The sequence below is a fragment of the Ceratotherium simum genome, chromosome 9 (genome assembly GCF_057802395.1).
Source record: "Ceratotherium simum simum isolate JZ-2026a chromosome 9, ASM5780239v1, whole genome shotgun sequence".
NCBI classification, from domain to species: domain Eukaryota; kingdom Metazoa; phylum Chordata; class Mammalia; order Perissodactyla; family Rhinocerotidae; genus Ceratotherium; species Ceratotherium simum.
In genome coordinates, this window is record NC_141908.1 from 4190385 (window position 1) to 4212285 (window position 21901).

A 21901-nucleotide genomic window follows, 5' to 3' on the forward strand; every position below is an offset into this window, starting at 1 on the left:
GCCAGGTTTGATGGAGCCGCCTCTGATGGACCCACTCCCGCAGGTCATCTGGAGGCAGGCCTCATTTCTCTGAGCCCATCCTGAGGGCCCCTCTGGGTAGCAGCAACTTCCAGGGAAGGCTCCAGTCTCTGGGCCAAGAGTGCCAGGCAGCCCTGCCTGACCCACCCTGCACGGAAGGCTGCTCTCTCTGCCTCGTCTTGGAGGGCCCTTTGGCCTCTGTGTGCATCCATGTGCCTAACAGCCTGGGGCAGAGGCAGCCAGGACCTCAGCTGGGCTCATGCAGCTGCTTTTTATGAGTCTGCTGTGTGCTGGGGCTTCGCTTGCATCATCTCTTGCTTGTGATGCTTCCCATTCAGAACCCGCTCTCATGGGACAGGCACAAATCACGAGTACCTCTCAGTTAGCTGAAGTCCTCAAAACAACCTTGCCCAAGGTATTTCCATCCCCACCTTATATATGAAAAGACTGAGGCTCAGAGATATCAGTTCATCAGTTGCCAAGGACAGAGCCAGGATTCAAACCCAGACCTGAGCCCAACGGTCTACTGCTGCCCCCTCCGTCAGCCCCTGGCCCTGCCTCCCAGTGTAGGGCTGAGCCTGGTGAGAGGACCCTGGTGGCCAGTGACGGTCATCTGCGTTCTGTCTATGGAGTGCTGTGTGCTCCTGGCAGAGCACTGGATGCAGTGGCTCTAGGAGGCAGGGACGACCAGCCCACTTTACACACAGGACAACTAAGGTCAGAGGGGCCAAGTCACCTGCTCAAAAACATAGTCTGCTAACCCAGTCTGTCCTACCTTAAAGACAGGAAGTCTAACAGTGACCTAAGCTTAAAGGAAATGGAGTTAACTTCTGAAGGCAGAATTTCTGTCTTCAAACGGGGTGTGTGGTGTGTGAGGGGGTGAGCTCTTCAATCTTCTCCAAATCAGAGCTCCTGGGGGAGCGAGGCAGCCTGAGCTTTGGGGCCAGCAAACCTGGCTTCAAACCTTATCACACCTCATTAGACCACAAAGCTGACACCTTCCATTTCCTAGTCTCAGCGTCTTACCCATAGAATGGGAACCACAGCGCTTGCTCACAGGGAATTCTGAGCGCCTCACACCGCACACGTAATCCCGATGTGCCTGTGGGCGGCACAGCTCCCAGGGCCGTGCCCAGAGCCCTGGGGCCTCTCCAGAGTCCCCTTCTCCATCAATCCCAACTGACCCCCATCAGGTCCTGTTGCCCGTGGCCACTAGAAGCATGCTTTGGTGTCTAAGAAAGTAAGGAAGCTTCTTGGTCTCACGGCCCCTTTTTCTAAGGGGCTGGTCTGAGAAAGCAGTTGGTGAGCGGCTAGGCACAGGCCCACTTTATCAGCACCAGGCCGGCCCAGCGGGGCAGCAGATCCCGCTGCAGCTGCCTGATAAGAGGCTCGGCTCTGCTGTCTCTACTGCCTGCAGCCTTATCAGAGGCAGGCCGCGGAGAAGGAGCCATGTCCATCAGCGTGAATAAAGTGGAGGGAAAAAAGGCCCCCAGAAGAAGTGAAATGCTGGTGCACTCAGACACAGCCACGCGGGCTGGCCGCCTGTGACACCAGGGTCTGCTCGCCGCTGGTGCAGACGGAGGCACCACGTGCACCCCCACTCAGGAGCAAGCGGGCACCCTTACACACATGGGGTCTGCAGCTCACAGAGACCTGAGCTGAAATCAAAGAGGCTGGTTCTCTGAGGGTGTTGCCGTTCAGGTCTCCTCCGTGTGTGTGTGCATGCGCGTGCACACGTGTTTGGGGCGGGGCAGCCAGTGCTTCAGCATGAAGCCATTTGTCTGTTAACACTGAGGCACATAGAGCACATGGCATCATGGAGAGGAGGATGCTGTCTGCCTGTAGGTAAGCCTGTGGGGGGCAGAGGTTGTGGAAGTGAGTAACACCCAAATTGCAGTGCTGGCTCTGCCATTTGCTACTGGTATGGCCTGGGGACAGTCCTTTTATACATTTTCCAGGACACTCAGGATGCCGACTTGCGTGAGGACGCCGGCCCCTCTGCTAAGCAGGTGTGTAAGAGCACTCTCCTCCCCGGTGGGCACAGGGACAGCCGCCCTAGCTCCCTGCGTAGAGAGAGCTCAGTAGACGCTGACCCTCTCCCTCCCCTCCACTGTGCCAGGCTGCCTGAGGACAGCGAGACGAGAAGGGTGAACGTGCTTGGCATGGGCAAGCGACTCCAAGTGCAAACACGCCTAGGTGGCTGGACTTGGAGCAGGCTGTTAGGTGGAGATGAGAAGTCAGTCCCTTAAGTAGCAACCGGATTCTCATGCCAGGATCACATCATCTGAGGGGAGGAGGCACAGGGTGAGCTCCTGTGCCTGTGTTTAAGTGGCTTTGGTCACTCAACCCGCCTGCTCCCTGGGCTGCTCAGCAGACTACACAGAATGCGTGCAGGTACAAAGCAGATGGAATACCTTCTCAACATCGTCCTGGGTCTTATGAACCCGACCGCCAATGTGACTTGCCTCCAGGAGCGACTTGTGTTAATCTGCACCTGACATGGGGGGTGGGGGGACACAGAGGTGGTGGAATCCTGGGTCCTAACCTGTGCTGTCAAGCCTGAGCTGGCCTCTTCACCCCTCTGATTTCGGGGAGGAGGAGGAGCCGGTATTTCTGGGCTGTGCTTTTGTCCTGCCAGGGAAGACTGAGTGAGGCTGGGCAAGGTGCGGGGACTTCCTTCCCCAGGCAGGTGGCACCTTGGACCCCAGGAGCAGTGAGCCCGAGACCACCCTTGTCCACACCGTTCACAGTTCTCTCCTCCACCCCTGCTGGGCCAGACCCTACACCCCAGGGGAGAAGGTGGCTTCTCCGTGCTCTCTACTGGCTGGTGCCCCGGGGCTTACATGGACCCAGAGCTGCCGGTAAGGGGCTGGTGTACATCCCTCTGGCCCTGTGTGGGGCTCTCTCGTGTGTCTTCAGTCACGCTCCTAGCTGCTCCCCAGGGGTCCCACAGGCCCTGTGGACTGCAGGTGCGGGGAGCTGGGGGACCCGCATTCACACTCATTCCCTGTAGAGCCTGGCATGGTACTACAGAAAAGCTTCACCCAGAAGATGCAACTAGTAATTTCAAAGAAGCTTCTGAAGGCTGGCCTCTGTGTGTGTGCGTGTGTGTGTACATGCGCACGCACGTGTGCACACAACTACAGCATCTTTCAGGCAGCTGAGAACAAACTGGGCACCTGGTGAAGCCTCTCTTGCCTCCCCTCCTCCCTGTGTTTCAGATACTCCATAGGAGCTCCCCGCCATCCTCCTCCCTCCCTCTCAGCTCCTACCACATCACGCTTGCCTGGGCCTCACTCTCACCTCTTACTGGAGCATTAGTGGAGATGCTGAAGGGCTCCTCTCCCAGGGTCACAAGCATTCTAGCAGTGAGTTTGGACCCCAAGACTCAGGAGGATGGTGGAATTGCAGCTGCTACAACAGGTGCTGAGAGACAGTCCCATCGTCTGCCACCTCACCTGTCTGACTTCATCTCCTAGTTACCTCTTCCCACCCTCCTCTCCCAGCCGCACTGGCCTCCTAGCTGTTCCTTGATCATGCCAGGCCTGTTCCTACTTGCTGTGTTCTCTGCCGTTACGTCTTCTCTCAGATCTGTTTGGCTCCCTGGCTTCCTTTAGGTCTTTCCTAAACATCACCTCCCTCAATGAAGACCTTTTGGCCATGCTCTTTTTTTTTTTTTTTGTGAGGAACATTAGCCCTGAGCTAACATCCAATGCCGATCCTCCTCTTTTTGCTGAGGAAGATTGGCCCTGAGCTAACATCCGTGCCCATCTTCCTCCACTTTATGTGGGATGCCGCCACGGCATGGCTTGACAAGCGGTGCGTCGGTGCGCGCCCGGGATCCGAAGCTGCAAACCCCAGGCCTCTGAAGTGGAGCATGCGCACTTACCTGCTGTGCCACTGGGCCGGCCCTGGCCATGCTCTTTGAAATGGCATTCCCTCTCACCCCTCTGCCTTCCCCATCTCCCTTTCTGGCTTGATTGTCCTTCTTAGCACTTAGCACCATCTGAAGCACTGAGCATTCTACCCCTGTGTCTTGTGTCCATCTGTCCTTCCTCACTAGAATGTAAGCTCCTCTTGGGGATTACTGCTGGTTTGTTCACTGTCACATCCCCAGGGCCTCAACCCACACCTAGAACACAGTTGGTGCTCAATTCATGTTCATGGAATGTGACTCCATGGAAGCCACAAGCTTCCTGGTGCAGGTGGCAGAGGCAGAGAACACGGGCGTAGACCCAGGGAGACTATGGTTGAACTCGGGATCCACCACTTGATAACTGGTCAAATGTGGACACACTTCCTCCCCCAAGTCTCCATCTCCAAATCTGGAAAGAGGGGTAGTCTGCCGAGATGGGGAGAGGGTTCAGTAAGGGCAGGTGCAATGCACCTGGCCCGACACCTGCCCCATGGAGGGGCATCTCCCCTGGCCTGGGCCCTGGGTGAGCACTGTTTTGGGAAGGGGGTGAGCCCGCTGGGCCTCCAGCTGTGGGTCCCAGGGAGGGCCTGTGTGGTGTGTTGCCCTTTCTCCCACACCTGCGTGGTTGAGGCCAGGACATTCTGCAGGGCAGCAGCAGAGCCCCGAGTGCCGGCAGTTACAGAGCCCGTGACCAGAGAGGGTGAAGATTACAAGAGGGACCCTCCCCTTGGCAGCCTGGGCAGATGAGGCAATGGGAACTAAGGTGCTTCGCGTGTGCCCAGGTTAGCTGGGCCGGGCCCGGGTGGGCCTCCCTGGCTGCTGCCTGGTCCCTGACCTCAGCTGTAGGTCTTTATTCCCTGGCTTCTTGTCCTTCCACGAGGCTCTGGTGTCCCCAGAGAGAGGTGCGATGGGGGCTGGGTGGGCTCTAGGCCTAGAAGTTGTACCATTAGAGACGCTCGTGTTGGTTTAAGTCAGGAGTGAGCACACTGTCTCAATAAACGTAAGGCTTTGTGGGCCATATGGTCTCTGTTATATTATAACTCTGTCATTGTCGCAAGCAAGCAGCCATGGACACAGGTAGATGAAGAGGTGCAGCTGTGTTCCAATAAAACTTTTATAAAGACAGGCGACAAGGCAAGCTGGATTTGGCAGACGCCTGGTTTGAGTCTCTGTGTCACCGAGTCTCTCTCTTCCCTCTCAGGCTGATATTCACCCAGTGCTCCCGATGCTAGGTCTGGGCCTTCACTATGTCATGTAAGGTACCTGTGGGGCTGGAGCCATTGAGTGGCTGAGCTGCACCTTGAACTCACGTCTGTCGCATGTGAAGCCTATGCTTTCAACCCCTGCGATGCTCAGCTGTTAGAACGCAGGCACATCATCCAGGGCCGTGCCACCTACTACAGATTACAGAGTCGGGGCAGCCGGGGCTCACTGCGTCCTGAACACCCAGTGAGGTTGTGAGGACACAGGCATTAGGGAGGCCACCTGGAGCGAAACTGCTCTCCTGAGGTCATCCTCACTGATCAGTGGTGGAGCCAAGACAACGGCTGGTGAGCGGCACGGGCAGGGTGGGGTCTCTGATTCAAATCTTGTCTGGGGTCAAGGCCATCTCTGCTGGTGAGGGCTATGGCCTGGGCCTCTCTGACTTGGCTCTGTGTACCTTCTCTGGCCAACTGCACTGACTGGAGAGGCCCTGTCACAGGGGGACTCTCTGGGGAATCCTGAGCCCAGAACAGGGGTCCGAGAACAGGACAAATGGCCTATTCAAGTGGTCACAGCCTGGGGCGTGGCCCAGCGAGGCCAGAGGAGGTCTGGGCAGTGGTCTGCTGCAGTACCAGTGTCCCTGAGTGGACACTGTTGGCTCAGAAGGAGAAATGACAAACTGAGGTAGAGAAGAATGCCTGCACTCCATTCATTTCTCGCTGGGGAGGGCCCCACTCACGGGACCTCAAAGGAGAACCATCGGGACCTTGGGGGCAGCAGGCAGGACAGTGAGAGGTCAGCCTTTTATCTGCCCAGACAGTCACACTTCTGTTCTCACAGCCCAGGGACAAGGGGGGCCAGATATGGACAGGAACTCAGATAATTGTGCCTCCAGGGCGGTGTGACCTCAGAGCCAGCTTTTCCCAAAAGCACCACCCTGGAAACAGGGAGAAAGGGACAGTGAAGGGAGTCAGGCAGAGACCAAAGCCCCAGGAAACAGAGGGCCCAGAAGTGCCCACAGCCTCACAGGGTGTCTCAACTGTGAAGGAAAACCATGGATTTCATCCGCCTTTGACTGCAATGTTCTCAGAGATGTATTTGGACTTTCTCCAGCACTGTGTTTTCTCAGCAATTGACAAACATCATTTAACTCAAATGAGTTGTTTAAAAATAGCATGTTCCAGAAGGTCTTTTCAGAAGCTCTGTGATTCTTAAATAGGAAATGACCTAGCGGTAATCACCAAAGCCTGATATTAATAAATGTAGTTAAAAGCCCATTTCAACCAACTTTCTTTCACTCCTCCTGTGAAAGAAAACCTTGCTCTCCTTTAAAACTCCCCATGTCCTATACATACGAATGCTGGTGGCGTGCAGGGATGACAAGATGGCGCCTGGGTTCAGATGATAGCCCTGCCACTCACCGCCCTGGCCTGTGTCCTGAAGATGGGGGTGCCACCCACAGACTGCCTCACAGCAATGGATGATGACTAATGATGAACGAATTCTGCGGGTTGACATGTGCTCAGCACGTGTGACAGGCCAGACAGCCCTGCAGAGAGCGGGTACCACGTACATTTGCACTATTTTTCCTCCTTTTCACATCCTTGCAAGTTGTCTTTACTTAAGTCATTCCCCAGAGTTGGAACATTCTCAACAATCAACATTGATCATTGACAACTTCTTCAAGTACGAAATCTTAATTCCACAAGATAAAACTATATCTGGTTAAGTAGAAATTCATGATAATTTAATATTAGCTACCAATATTAGCTAATATTAGGTATAAATTCACATTTGGGAGGGTTATATTACTTGAAGTTCTTCTTTATATATCTGGATATCTAGCTATTTCCGTGACTAATCACAACATGACACAGGCAATTTGATCTGAACCCTGAATTTGTGTGATAAGAAATTTCTCACTAGGAGGATTGGATATTGTCATGATGTATGTCTTGCTGCCCCAAGAAACACAACAATGCTTTGAGGGCACAGATCTTGCCTTGTACTTTCTTTGTCTCCTCCTTAATCATAGGAAGAAGACAGGACGGATACACCATGACCCTACGTGTTTCTACTGATGAACCGGGAATGTAGATGGTGGTTAGTAAACACTTGAGGCTAAATTGCTTTCATAATAGAATTTTCCATTCAATTTCCTTTCTAACTTTTCAGATTTTCTTCACAGAATCTGAATGTTCACAAATTTTGATAAGAACTTTTCTCATAGAATTACTTGGAAGGTGATTGACAGGTGGGTGTACATTATAGTCCGGCTAGAGGCTAACATTTGACCACAATGAGAGCATTTTATGGCTTCATGTGATGGAAACAGCTAATACGGAAGGACCTTCTGAGATCCAAGCCTCAAAGTATCATCACTGACAACAGTGACTGGGCATCAGTTAACCATTCCAGAAGGCACGAGGCAGGAGTTTGCAAACTTGGTTACACGAAGCCTCAGTGTCCAGCAATGACTTAAGAGTGAACCATCACAAGGGGCTCTTGCAGTGTGGTCACCAGGCCTGTCATTGCCAACTCAGCTGCATCCGATATGCTTTTATCTCTTTCATATTTCCAGATTTCACCTAAGAATTTATTTTGTAGAAATGTTATTTCTGCTGAAGATAATTGCAATGGAGATTTGTAGTTGTGACATCATTTTTTTTTGTATGCTTTCCAGGGTGGGGATCCCAAGTGGGAAGCCACTTCTTTTGGAGGTTCAAGGATACGTGGCCTTCATTCCAGAGGGGACCAGCACCATTACCCACACCTGGGCCAGGTGTGGCTGGCGGCCTGGCAGGCCAATTGGCACTGAATGGTGTTTTGACTAGCTTTTCCCTCCAATGTCCTTCTTGGGTCTTGCCTCCCAGCAAGGCTGAAGACCCTTTGAAGACAGGGTCTGTGTCCCTCGTGTCTCCCATGTAGACCTTTGTACAGAGGAGCTGCATCAGATGCGATCGTGGTGATCCAAAGGTGGTCCTCTAGATTGAAGTCACTAGAAATGGACAGAAAGCTCAAGGCTCATGGCTAGTATCACGTGCTACCCCAGGGGTCCCTAAAGATTCGGGACTTTGAAAAGGACCCCAGATCATGTAATAGGCTGGGAATTAAGAGAGGTGTGTATAAGGGTCAAATCTGGAAACTGGCCCTGAATTTACCTACTGGTACATGATTGCACTGCACAGATAACCTGCCAGAGGGAAGGGTGCCTTATTTAACAGTCTTATTAATAGATTATTGTCTTTGTTGATAGACTTGGGGTGGATTCAGTGAGGGAAGACATGGAAGAGACAATCCTGAACCAAACCCAAAATAACCAAAACAACTTTGCAGAATTCTCCCAACCTGTCTGCCACATGGGGTTAAAGGGATCTGGCCTGAACATCACACTGACCTTGGGAGAGATCACAGACAGAAGAGGCTTTGAGAAGCAGAACCTACTGGCAATAGTCGAGTGTATCGCAGACATTCTAGACTGAGGCAAAGAGACAGGAACGCTGTCTGAAAAATGATGGCGTAGAAAAAAGTTTCAAAAGCATGCCCAAGGCCAAAGATGCTGTAGGCAGCAGTTCTTACGTTTGTTTCCAGTTATTTCTGGGAGGTCAGTAGGACCCATGGACCAAATGTCTGGGCCAGGCCAAAGCAGATCCCCAAGAGAGCTCCCCTCTGCCTTGAACCTTGGAGTGACACCTGTCTATCACTGAGGGATGCAAGGAAGTGGTAAGGAGTGTGTGTGTGTGTGTAGGGTGGCGGGGGGAGGGCGACAGCTGCAGGATATTGTAGGGCCAGCTCTCTCTCTTTGACGGGTAAATAAAGTGAAGCTCAGAGGAGTTAAGTGACTTGTAAGAATCCACACAGCCAGATGTAGTAGATGGAGCAAGACTGGGACGCAGGTCTCTGATGGCTTTGGGAGTGCCCTGTTGGAGCCCCAGAAACTCATTCCTTGGGTTCTTAAGTGGGGGACAGAAGGGTGATGCTGAGGGGCTGTTGCTGGGACTGCAGGGTACTGTCAAAGAGCAAGAGTAGTACCTCTCGAATGGAGAAAGGAAACAGATCTGACAGTGCCTAGCAGAGTATAACAAACAGCGCAGTGACGGGCCCACGGCCTGTGATATTTCAACACAAGACAAAGCTGCCAGCCCAGGGGCAGTTCTGTGGGGGCGGCATTCCAGGAATTGGCCAGGAATTGGTGGAGGCATTATTCTCTCCCAGTGCCCTTGCGGTGACCCTGAGGGGCAGCTGCCCACTGCTTCCCCCGGGGATGTAGGAACTGTGTGTGGGTTGGCCTTGGCTGGCAGGGCTCACACGGTCACAACCCGGCCTCATGCACCACCATGAGCATTCCATTAGCAGCTGCTGGGTCACCAGGTGGGGAGGGCAGAGCCAGCACCAGCGGCGGTGGTTCGGTGGATAGAGAAAGGCCTTTTATTCTGAGGCGAGGAGAATGACCTCAGGGCTGCATGGAGCTGAGCAGAAGGGCAGTGGGTTGTGGGCGACTCCCTCCTAGCACGGCGGGCTGCCGCGTCCCAGAGGTGGAGGGATGCATGTGGCTCAGAGCTGGGCAGCGTCAGTGACCACGGTGAGGCTCGGGGGAAGTAACCTCTTTGAACCTCAGTTTCCATATTTCTAAACTGGAATTAATAATATCTACATCCACATAATGTCTTCAGGATAAAACGAAGTCCCACGTGTACCCTGGCCGGGCGTAGAGTAGGACAGAGTGGGCTCGCTGAGCGCTCTTCCCCGCCCTGCCTCTTTGTGCCTGTGCGGAGGTCCACCTCATCCCCTCTGTGCCCCGATCTGGAGGCATCAGTGCAACCCCAGCAGGCTCTTCATGGCTCTCCTCTGGCCCCTCCGTGGTGGCCTCTTTACTCTGAGGTCCCCACCTTTATCTCTGCCCAGATCTCCCTGAACTGCCTTCCAGCTGTCACCTGGCTGTCCTGTGTGTATCTGAAAGTCACCTCTGCTCTAGAGAGAATCTTCCAACATCCTTCCTCTTGGTCTTGTATATATATTTCTACGATGAACCATGAATTGCTTCTGTAGTAATGAAACAGGGCAAAGGAAACATTTTTAAACTTTTAAGCGAAGAGCAGCCTAATTTCGTGGCTTGAAAAGCCAAGAGAGTAAGAGAAATGAGACAGAGACAGAGATAGAGACAGAGTGAGGCCTGCGTATCCTCAAGCGTTTCCTTCTGGCTCTGTGAGTCTTCCGAGGGCAGAGGTAAAGGGCAGGAGCAGAAGCAGCCACTGCAGCTGCTCAGCCCCGGGGGTCCTGCAGTGTTGGGCAGGACTGGGGAGTGTGAGGATTTGAAGGGGACAGGCATGCAGAGGGCGGAGTGCTGCGAGCAGGGCAGAGCTGGGCAGGGAGAACGGCAGTGCGGGGACCAGCGGTCACTCAGCCCCTCGGCCTAGGATGGGCTGAGCCAGGGCCGCAGTGTGACCTTCATGGGCTTAGGTGTTTTGCGTTCGTGGGTCCCTTCTCCCGTAAAACATTAAAAATTGTTTTTTATAGTGACGTTGTTATAAAAACAAATAGGATATTTAGTCTTAAAAGTTCATTTTTTCCTTTTGATTTTAAAAGAAACAGACATTTTTGTGGATCTCTAAGAGCACAGTGGGCCCTAGGCACTGTGCCTAATGTGCAAGTCGGCCCTGGCTAAGCCCCTCCTAGAAAAGCCTGCTGTAGGAGAGCGAGAGTGTGAGGCTCAGCTGTGGCTCTCTGCAAGTCACAGGGCCTCTTGAGTTTCAGTATCATCACATGCAAAATGGAGATAAAAATACCTCCTCTGGGGCTGCCAGAGGCTGAGATGAGATAACTTCTGCGGAGTTTCTATGCTCTGAGTCAGGAAGACAGTCACAAAGAGGAGAGTGAGTCAAGATAATATAAGGAATTTGTAGAAAAGGGAAAAAAAAAGAGATGTGAAATTTTAAGAAAAGGAGCTACTCAGGATTTCCAGCCATAGCTGACATTAATTTCACTAAAAGGAGAACTTTTGCAGAAGCTGAAGGAGGGCGATCCAATGACAAGTCCCTCCAGAGCAGGACCTGGAAGCATGGAGGGTCAGCTTCCCTGCGGGAGCTCGGGCCTGCGGTGCAGCTGCGGACGGGGGGAGTCCTCCAAGGAGAGAGGGGAGCCCTCCCAGGAGAGAGGGGAGCCCAGGCTCTACAGAGCACCTGAGAGTCCCGGCTGACCGCGGTCCAGGGCAGCATCAGGGCAGAGACAGAAGCAGCTGCTGAGAGGAGGCATGGAAAGTAGGAGCATGAGGGCTGGGTGAGAGGGAGGGGCTCCACACGCACCCGGCTTAGGGTGCACGAGAGCGCTGCAGGCTGGGGGGTCAGTGGGCTGAGCCAAAGGAGCTCAGAGGCCACTGCAGGCCACCTTATGCAGGGGACAGGGCCTTACATAGGGTTGGGACAGGATACAAGTGAATACGAGGACTGACAGCACTCTCTGTGTAGATCAGGCTTTGTCTACCCTGGTTGGACCTTCACATCCATCCATCCTTCCATTCACCCGTTCACTCATTCAGAAGTGTTTGTAAAGAGCCTACTGTTCTCCGTGGAGAACAAGACAGCCGAGACCCCTGTTATTAAGAGGCTGGCGTTTAGGTGAGGCTCGGGGAGCGAGGATGGTCCTCCTAGGGTGCATGTGAGGAAACTGAGCTGCAGAGGGTGAAGGTTTGCTCAGTCCCACAGCTAGTGTGGAGGCCACGGGCAGGGCCCGCACCTGTTCTTCGGGCTGCTCTCCTCCATACCTTGCCTTCTCTGATAAAACCCTGAAGGAGCAGACCGTTGGAGGCAGCTCCCACAGGTCGGCAGGGAACAGCCTCCCAGAGCTACTGCGAGGGCGGCCTCCCTCCAGGTCTGAGGGCCTTGCCCGGGCTCTGGGCAGCCGCGCCACCTTGTCCTCGGGTACTATTTTCAGCGGCAGATGGCGAGACAGAGACAAGACTGGAATGGAGAGGGAGGGAGCTGGGCAGCGAGGAGGAGCGGGCACTCATTAGGACACTGAGCACTGGGCAAGGGGCAGTGATTAACACGTACAGGCAGGATGCTAGGAGTTTTCTCTCTGATAATACATTTAATCCTCAAACAAACTCCTAGGGTAGAAATGGTTATTATTCCCCCTTACCTGATCAAGACTAGCTATCGAATTTGTGGGGAGGCCCAGTGCAAAATGAAAATGTGGGGCCCCTTGTTCAAAAATTAAGACTTCCAAGACAGCAACAGCGGAGCATTAAACCGCATGAGCGTGGGGCCGTCGGAGGGGGGGCCCCGCGTGGCTGCACAGGTGCTGGACCGCGTCCTGTGCTGGACGACGAGCCGAGCTGCAGAGAGGCCAGCGACGCGTGCAAGGCCGCAGCCAGGTCAGAGCAGGGCCACATTCACGCCCAAATCCTCGGACTCGAACGCTGGTGTTCTAACTGCTTCGGCACTAGCAAATTGATGCAAAGTGAATTTGGGCTAAATGGTTTAAAAAAAGTACCAAAGGGGAACCTGAACTTGAAGCCTCTGCTTGCTGAAGGCTGTGTGGAAGGGTCTAGCAAGAGCGTTTGGTGAGCACCTGGAGAGAAAGTGGTACTTCACAGCCAGGAGACTCTGCTGTCCGGGGAATACAGAAGTCACAGATAGAGGCCCAACAGAAGAGGCCGGGAGGCACAACTGCTTTGTCTGGAAAACCATAATTTCCTTCACTTTAAGACCCTGCTGAGAATACACGTGCCCAGAGCTACTGAGGAAATGTGAGGATTCTCCACTCCAGGGTCCAAAGGGGAAACGGCAGTGCTGCAGCCCAGAGTCACCTGACCCCTCACAAAAATGTGCACTGTGTGCAGGAGAAGTGGGTGCAAGGGGTGCTGGCTGTGTCCTCTGCAGGTGACGTGCCAGTCGGCAGCATCACGTCCAATAACGCTCCTCCTTTAGGGTGTGACGGGCACAGGGAGATAATGGCAGCCTTGCCCGGGGCTGGCCCCTCATGAGTGCCCTGAAATGCAAGCTGCCTTCCCTCAGAGACCTGGAAGGGGCCAGAGGTGTGTCCACTGGGCCCCAAATAGCATGTTGGCCACAATATTTTGGCAATAAGAGAAGGGAGGTGTGCCTTTAACCTATAGAAGCAGTTTGCTAGAGAACCAGAGACAAGAGAGAATGTAACAAAGTGTCACCAGAGTTATCAAACATAGGTATTTTAAATTCCCAGTCTAATTTCAACATCTGGTTCCCATGCTTGTTCTGTCTCTTCAAATTGTGGGGTTTTTTAGCCTTTTAGTATGCTTTGTAGCTTTTTTTGACACCCAGACATGATATACTGATGTACTGGGTAGAAAGAACTACTGTGATGTGCGGGTGAGGTGTGGGGGAGGGGAAGCACCCTACAGTCTTAGGGTTAGGCCTATATCTTTTAGTGAGCCTGTGCCTCTGGGCTGTGAACTTCACAGTGTTTCTCAGTTTTGTTTCCTCTCCCTAAGTAGGTGGGACAGGATGGCTAGAGTGGGCTGGAGTTGTTCCCCTCTCCCCCAGTCAGGTCAGTTGCTGTTAGTGCCATTGAGTCAATTCCGACTCCTAGTGACCCTGTGAACAGCAGAGCAGAACCCTGTCTGGTCTTTTGGGCCATCCTCTCACCTTCCTGGGCTATATCAGACAATGCTCTGCTGCTACTTAGAGTTTTCATAGCCAATTTTTCCAGAAAAAAGGACCTGGCTGGCCAGGTCCTTCTTCCTAGTCTGTCTAGACTGGAAGCTCTGCTGAAACCTGTCCACCATGGGTGACCCTGCTGGTATTAGAAATACCGGTGGCACAGCTTTCAGCATCCCAGCAACAAGCAGCTGCCACAGTATGACAACCCACAGACGGGTGGTGTGGTTCCCTGACCGGGAAACGAACCCAGGCCTCAGCAGGGAGAGCACTGAACCTTAACCACTAGACCAGCAGGGCTGGCTCCCAGGTCAGTTAGGCTCTGATAATACCACAGCAGATTAGGCTCTGGTTAACTAGTTTCCCCTGAGGGCAGACCTTGTAAAGAACAGGTGCCCTGGAGTATTTCAAAATGGTTCCTTTTCCCCTCCTCCTGCTAGAAGCTCTAGGAGGTGAATCTCACAATATTGTGACCCCTCTACGACTGGGTCCCCTGGAGTTTTTAACTTTCAGAGTTGTCCACACTGAGCTTCCAGCAGTTTGTCAATTGTAAAGAGTTATTAATAAGAGGTGGTGAAGACGTTGGGCCAGGAGAAAGGGCAGGGCTTCAGAGCTAGGCAGGTGGGCAGCAAGTCCTGCTCTGCAGCTGTCTGCCGGGCAAGGTAGGCCCGTCTGCCCGAGCCCAGTGGCTCGTCTGTGAAGTGGTGATAACGGCACAGGCTTTCCAGTGGCTGTGAGGGAGGGCGAGGGGGAGTCACATAAAGTCCCTGCTGACCCCGCCCACCCATGATGGAATCCAGTGTCTTGGGCCCAGGCTCTAGCTGTCATGAGAGGAAACCAGCGCTTGTCAGCATGGCCATTGGCTAAGATTTTGCACACTAACATTTGTTATGGAAGAATGTACAAAAACTAAAATCTCTAACAACTAAGAGCAGAAACCAGCATTCCCTCAGCAGTTCAGATTACATAATGATCTGAAGAAAACCCTGGGCAAAGATGAGGGGAGGGAAGTAGGGGAAAGGAGGCAAAGGGAGGGAGACTATGAAACTCTAATCAATGCTAGAGTGGGAAGGAGAGCTAGGTGGTGATTGCTGGGGCCCGTCAGCTGCGTTCTTAGAATTTGTTTTGTTTTGACTTTCTGTCAATTTCAATTTATTAATTACTGGCCTCCACACATATGCCAAGTTCTGGTCTAGGAGCTATTGAGCATATAATTTTTAAAAGGCCTTTGGAATGGACATAGGCGTGGGAGCGTTGACCTTTGGGTCATGTGTGCAGTCATCTGTTCATTTCAGTCACTCACTGAGCATCTCTCTGTGCCAGGCCCCGAGTGCGGGCAGGTGGGGTTATGGAGTCCCTTGGGAGGTCAAAATTTCTGCAAGGGGATGGACTCAGGAATCTCCTGGGGCTTCAAAGTGTCCATGGTTCAAAACGCCATGGTGGGTGGTTTTCTGGTGTTTCAGGGAGGGCCTAGAGAGGTGGGAGTGCATAAACTGGGCCTTAACTGTCAAGCCAGTGGGAGCCAGGCAGACAACGTGTGTGCGCACGCACGTGTGTGTGTGTGTGTGTGTGTGTGGAGGAGGGGTACCCAGAGAGCCCAGGGTCCTGAAGTGGGCACTTGCGAGGGTGAAGCTGGAGAGTCAGGGCAGTCCGGGCATGAGCAGGGGCCCTGAGAGAAGGCTCTAGGGAACGGCCTGGGCTGGCTGTGGAAGAGAGGGTGGAGGGCAGCAGCTGGGTCAGGCCTGACCACAGAAAAGGGAGTGGTTATGGGCATCGGTGCACTGAGGCTGGACCACAGGCCTGGCTGAAGAGCTGTGGGACGATTGGCAGGTTCTGAGTGTCTGTGCTGCATGCAGTCCCTCTGTGTGCAAAGCTGCAGCAGCGATGCCCCGGGCCCAGCTCCCAAGGTGGCCGGGTGGCAGAACCCCTGCCTGGCACATGGGCGGCAGACCCACAGGCACCCTAACGGCCCCCTCAGGTTGGCCTCTGCTGGTTCTGGGGTCTGACAGCCTGTGTTCACAGCCTGGGGAGGTTGTCCCCCCAGGCTCCGGTGTTTCATCTGGAAACAGCTAAGAAAATGCCTAGGAGAGCAGGCTGCAGAGGGGTGACCCAAGTAGGGCGTTACCACAGCGCTTCGCATAGAGGTACTGATGTCGGTGTGTAGTTACATCATCAAAAGCAAAAACAGCAGCTGTCTGCAAGGGAGACTCAGGAAATTACCAGCACCCTCAGTCTGGGTTTGCTTTGATAAATTCTGTTAACAACAGCCAGAGATACCAGGCCCTTATCCTCTTGTTTATCACATGATACCTGTGAAGTAGCTGTTATCACTCCCACTTACAGATGAGAAAACCGAGGCTCTGAGGGATTTTGTACCTCCTCACAGTCAGTCAGTGCTGGAGATGGGATCAAACCCAGATCTGACTCCACAGCACGTGGTGGGGCTCTGGTCCGTGCTCTGCCTCCAGCTGCCAGAAGAGGGAGGACCTATTAGTAACTTCTGGGGCAAGTTTCCTCCTTGGGGTGGGGGACCTGAAAGGAAATGCGCAAAGGCCAAAACAGGTCCTTCCCAGAAAAAGAAATACAATGTCTTACCGAGGTCTGAAAACCTGGGCAGCCTCACCCATAATTACAAAGGCACATGCAAAAGTGACGACACGTTTTACTCATCAGATTGGCCAAAATAAAAACTACGCTGTGTGGGTGAGGATGTGGGGAAATAGCGACTTTCATTGGCTACAGGTGAATGTTAGAAATTCATGTGACCTTTTGGAGAACAATTTTTCAGTATCTACTAACATTTTAAACGTACACACTCTTTGTCCCTGAAATTAAATTCTAGGGAGGAGTTTATCCTAAAAGTATGCAAATACATGCATGTAAAACCCTACTTACAAAGGCTGTCACGGCAGCACTGTGTCTGGTTAAAAAAAATCAAAGACTGTACATAACCTAAATGTCCATTTGTGGAGGAATTGGTTAAATAAAATAACCAATTCATTCATATATTAACACAGTTCATACTACGCAGTCCTGGGAATGAGTCAGTCTATATATGGTGTTAAGGTATAATGAACTATTATTAATTCTTCATTCATTGTTCAAATTTGTTTGTTTGGTTTTTAGATTTTGCTTGTTGGGCCCATTGTGTGGCTCAGTCTCTGGAGGGTGTTTTGGTCCAGGCCTCAGAGGGGCTCTGATATACATATCTGCCACCCACAGAGGCAGAGTGACTTGACTTGCCAACCTTCCACCGCTGGTGAGGGACCTCTTCCTACTCACCGTAATGGACTCATGTGCTCCCCCTGCAAAGACAGAATGCCTCTTACTCCGCACTCCTCTGTTTCCCAGGGCACACTGCAAATCCCCAGAGACAACTGTCCAACCATGGGCAGCCTTGTAAAGGTCCAGCTGCTGACTGGGCCAATGCCATGTGACTCCTGACACCACTGATATCTGGAGGGGTTGAGCAATGGCTGAGATGAAATTTCATTGGCACTTAATGCAATCCTTTCTGCTTCTGCCAGAAGTGGCAAATTCTATATAAAGCTGCCAGACCTGGCTATCTCCCCACTGAGCATTGACCCCTTCTATCCAAGGGCAAGGCTGTGGATTTCTGCACATGACTCATTCGCAATAACTGTGGCATTCGGGCTATGGCAGTTGGCTAAGCCCAGCTGGGTACGGCAGGCCTCGCCAGGCGGGAGCTTCGGGTTCTCTCCATTCTAACCTCTGGCTCTGAAGAGCAGTGATGTAAACTGAGACAGGATATAGACACATCCTGCCTGAGTTAGCAGCAAGGAATAGGGCCCCACGGTTCTCCCACAGCCGAGATCCTGCCATAAATCAAGTCCTAAGGCCAATGCGGAATGGTATGCAAGTAAGGGCTGCGTCCCCATCAGTCCCGGAAGGGAAGTGTTCGCAGTCATTGGTCGAGGTCTGAAACTTGAATCCTGGAGAACTGCTGGGTGGGGTGGGTTGGGAGGCAGGGACAAGGCTCTGGGGTGAGCTAGCCCGTCCTCTCCAGACAGAGGAATGGCTGCAGGCCCGCACTTCCTCAGCGCCTGAACTGGAATGATTACAGGGGCTTCGGCTCCTCAACCCTGGCCCCGATACACACACACACAAGCTCACTAGTGTCTGATTCACACACACTCACTTACGGACACACACGCGTGTAGACACTAATGCACATGAGCCCACAGATCCAGTCTCATGTAAAACGAAAATAAAGATGCCTGACATTTATCAAGTGCTTAGTATGTGTCAAATCTCTGCGCTAAGCCATTTATATGCACTTAATTTTCACGACCCAAAGAGCAGTATCCTATCGTTCCCATTTTACAGATGATGAAACTGGAGCTAAGAGAGGCTGGCTTGCCTCGGTTCCTTGGCTAACGCGTGGCGCGCAAAATCCCAATGCAGGCAGCTAGTCCCTGGCTCCCAGGACTCCAGTTTGTGCACACCCAGACTGAGCTGAGCACCCTCACGGGCACACATGTGGCCGTGTACACACAGAGGCACATAGCGCACAAAAACAGCCCTCGCCACACTCATCCATGCTCAAGTTCGCTCAGTAAGGCCTCACAGCCACCTGGATTTTAAAGACATAAACCACTGGAGGGGCCGGCCGTGGCGTAGTGGTTGGGTTCCCGCGTTGCGCTTCGGCGGCCTGCGGTTCCCGGTTCGGATCCCGGGCACGGACCTACTCACTGCTCTCAGGCCATGCTGAAGTGGCGTCCCACATAGAGGAGCTACAACTATGCTACACAACTATGTACTGGGGCTTTGGGGAGAAAAAAGAAAAAGGAAGATTGGCAACAGATGTTAGCGCGGGCCAATCTTCCTCAAAAAAAAAAAAAAAAAAACCACTGGGAGTCTCCAATACTCATATCATTATCATATTAATTACTTAACACGATTACATTATAGACTCAAACTGTCTCCTCGCTGACAGTTTCTAATGATCAGACCTAGCCTGGGTGGGGCTAAGAAAGATAAACATTCTTTTATTTTTTAATAAAATTTTAGTTTTTTATTGCAAAAGCCCAGTGGCGGAGGAGGGCGGCGGAGGCCCAGCAATGTTTCTGAAAATCTTACAAAGAATCTCAGGGTATATGATTTCCTGTCAGCAAGAAAACCACGTGCCCTTTTAAAATGAAAGAAAACAGGCCGTGAGAATCACAAACCCCAAACGGTCAGGCGAGCTGACCCCTCCAACATCGGCGTGTCCCTCCTGCAGGCGACGGGGCAGCAAGCTGGGACGGGAGCCCCCGAGTTCACTGAGTCGCCTCCAAGTTCCCCGCCGGGCCCGGAGCACAGCTGGCGGGATGCGCTCCCAAGCTGTCTGCGCGCTGCCTCCCCCTCCCAGCCGCGCCGGCGCCACCCTCTGCGGGGAAAGTTCTCGCCGCAGACGCGTCCCGACCACCGCACAAAGAAAGGGAACGGAGCGGCCGCCAACGGGCCCGGGCTCCGGCCGGGGCCCCGCGCGGCCCGAGGGGGCCGGCTCCTCGTCCAGCGGAGGCCCGGCGCGGGCCCTCGCCCCCGGGGCCCCGGCCGGCGTCTGTGCCGCCCCCCACGGCGGACGCCCCCACGGCGGACCCCCACGGCGGGTACTCACCGGGGCCGGGCGGCGGCGTGCCGGTGGGGGTGCTCATCGCCGGCGGTGCGGGGCGCGGCCCGGGCCAGGCCAAGGGGACGGGCGGAGGGTGGCGAGGGTCGCCCGCCACTCCTGACCCTCAGCAGCGGCAGGAAGCGGCACCTGTGTCACACTCCTCCGCGCGGCCCGAGGGGAGGGGCCCCGGCCCCAGATAGGCAGACCTCATGTCTGTTTTTCTGCAGACTTGGCTGGTGGGGTTCCCACCCTTTCTGTTTCTTTTTTTTTTTTTTTTTTAAGCACACGCCCGCCCACTTGTGAACTCTTCTGCGCGCCAACTTTCCTGCGCAAGAATCACATTTTTCTAACCCCGTTTCTGTTTCTATCTGCAACTACCAGACAGGGAGGTTGCGGTTGAGAATTCCCCCGTGTGTGGACTGAAAAACTCCCAGATGTGACATGGTGGCCTGCCCCAGCACTGTGGGGGACCCTGACCAAATAGGGACAGAGCTGCGTTTGAATCTTGGCTGGCTGCTCTGCCACTCACAGCCGTGTGCTTCTCAGAGCCGCTGGGCGTGTGTGGCCTGCGAAGAGTTCCTGCCTCGCTGGCCCCTCAGGGGCGCTGTCCTAATGCACGGGCGAACGTTTGGGACAGATTCTTAGAAAAAGGGATTGCTGGACATGTGATTTATTTGGATCCCCTTTGTCTGAGGATTCTAGACATAGTGGAGTTTGTGGAGAATTCACTTTACTTAGACAATTAAAAACTGGACATGGACTTTGACACTCTGGTTAGTTAAATGGAGTCTCCACAAGTCACCCACAAAAAATGTTATATGTAGCATTATATGTGGCCCTTCCCCCTGACCCCAGAAAGGCAGAGAGCTTGAGACCATGTCACCCTTGTTTTAAATCCCAGCCCAAGAAGTCACCCTGTCCTTCTCATGTCTGATGTCTGATCCTTCCTGTGGGATTTCCATTGTTGTTTACTTGGGGGCTCTCCAATGCAGCTCTGTGCCCCTCCTCCACCTTCTCCCATTAAGGTTGCTCTGCTGCAATCCCAGGGCACCATTCCAGCTGTCTGCACATCCACGCTGGACACAACTTGGGGCTGCCCCCTGGAGGTGTGCAATGCAGATGCCTTGCTCAGTTCTACTGAGCCTGGACCACCTGCAGGCGAGGTTCTTAGGGCTGCCTGTTTGACACAGTGGGAAAGTTTTCATGATTCTCTTTAGTTAGGTAATGAAGAAGGCCACTGCTTATAATCAAACCTCTATGCTCAACATGTTGGTGCTGCCTTGAATTGAACTACTCACAGAATGCCTTTGGCCAGGTGTCAAAACTTTTGAGTCTCAGTTTCCTCAGCTAGAAAATGGAGACAAGAACACTAACGTTCCAGAGTTTTACTGAAGCAGTGTCTGTAAAATAACAGAGACGGAAAAGGCCTTTAATAGAAGCTAGCCATGATTACTGTAACATTCTGTGTTGTACTACCTTAGGTGGGCGATCGTATCCCCTGTGTTCAGAGTTCATAAATAAAACAACTTCAGGGATCTGAAATGCAGCTGGAGAGCTGGAATGAGGCCAAGCGACCTGCCAGGGAACCAAAGAACAAGTCCCGAAGTCATTGCGCTTCACTTAGGGGAGGACTTCTCGGAGGCTTGCTTGGAGCCAACCGGCCTTTAGACATAATCATAACAGCCTCAGTTGTGTAATTTCTCAGGGTAGGACAGGTTAAAAGCACTAAAATGTGACAAGAATTCCTTACAGAAAGGAAGCCAGAAAACTAACTAAACAACAAAGGTGGAAAGCTGGCCGCACCATGGAGGTCAGACACAGGAACAAAGCAGTATTTATTATACAACTAGAGCATCTCAGCTCCAGGCGTCAGCAGCAGGCGTGACTGTGTCACCGACTAGGCGCCTCCAGAAAATCCGAGGTAGGATTGGAAGCAATTAACTGTTTTTTCAAGTTGTTTCTTTTCCTTTTGTGTTAAGGAGATGTAACCACCAGCCATCCTGAAACTGACCAAGCCAGGATGTAACCACCAACCACCCTGAAACTGACTAAGCCTTACCACAAGAGCTGAGCCCATGACCTTTGCCTTACCTTTAATGCAAAGATCTCTCCAGGAGGAGATTAGGCCTCATTATGTGGAAGGATGTTCTCCAGCTGAGCCTGTGCAAGCCAATACCTGCCTCTCCCTTTCGAATATTCATTCCCCAACCAAATAAAAGTTCCTGCTTTCCTTTGTTAGGGGATGCCATGACTTTGGAAATGATTCCTCATAGCCTCCTATTTGCTGCAAATACACTTTACTTTGTGAGGCAACTTCCACTGGGGTAGAGTCTTATTTAACTCACGAGGAGGCGAGCCCACTTGGTTCGGTATCAACTGCGTCGTGGGCCGTCAAGGAGCCGAGGCTTTGGGACTCCATCTGACATTTGCTTTATACTTATGTGCCTTTACTGCCTTCTAGCTGGGTAACCTTCAGCATTTTACTTAACTTCTCTGAGCCTCAAGTTTTCATCT

The 21901-nt window shown here is 52.8% G+C and overlaps 1 protein-coding gene across 1 annotated transcript in view; it reads right to left on the reverse strand.

Moving 5' to 3' along the window:
• Positions 1–19611, reverse strand: part of GYPC (glycophorin C (Gerbich blood group)) — a 46750-nt gene extending 27139 nt beyond the window's left edge. The window contains exon 1 of the mRNA XM_087435028.1: positions 19394–19611. Coding sequence (XP_087291154.1) covers positions 19394–19430 — 37 coding nt within the window. The 5' untranslated portion in view covers positions 19431–19611. The remainder of the gene's footprint in view (positions 1–19393) is intronic.
• Positions 19612–21901: the final 2290 nt, after the last annotated feature.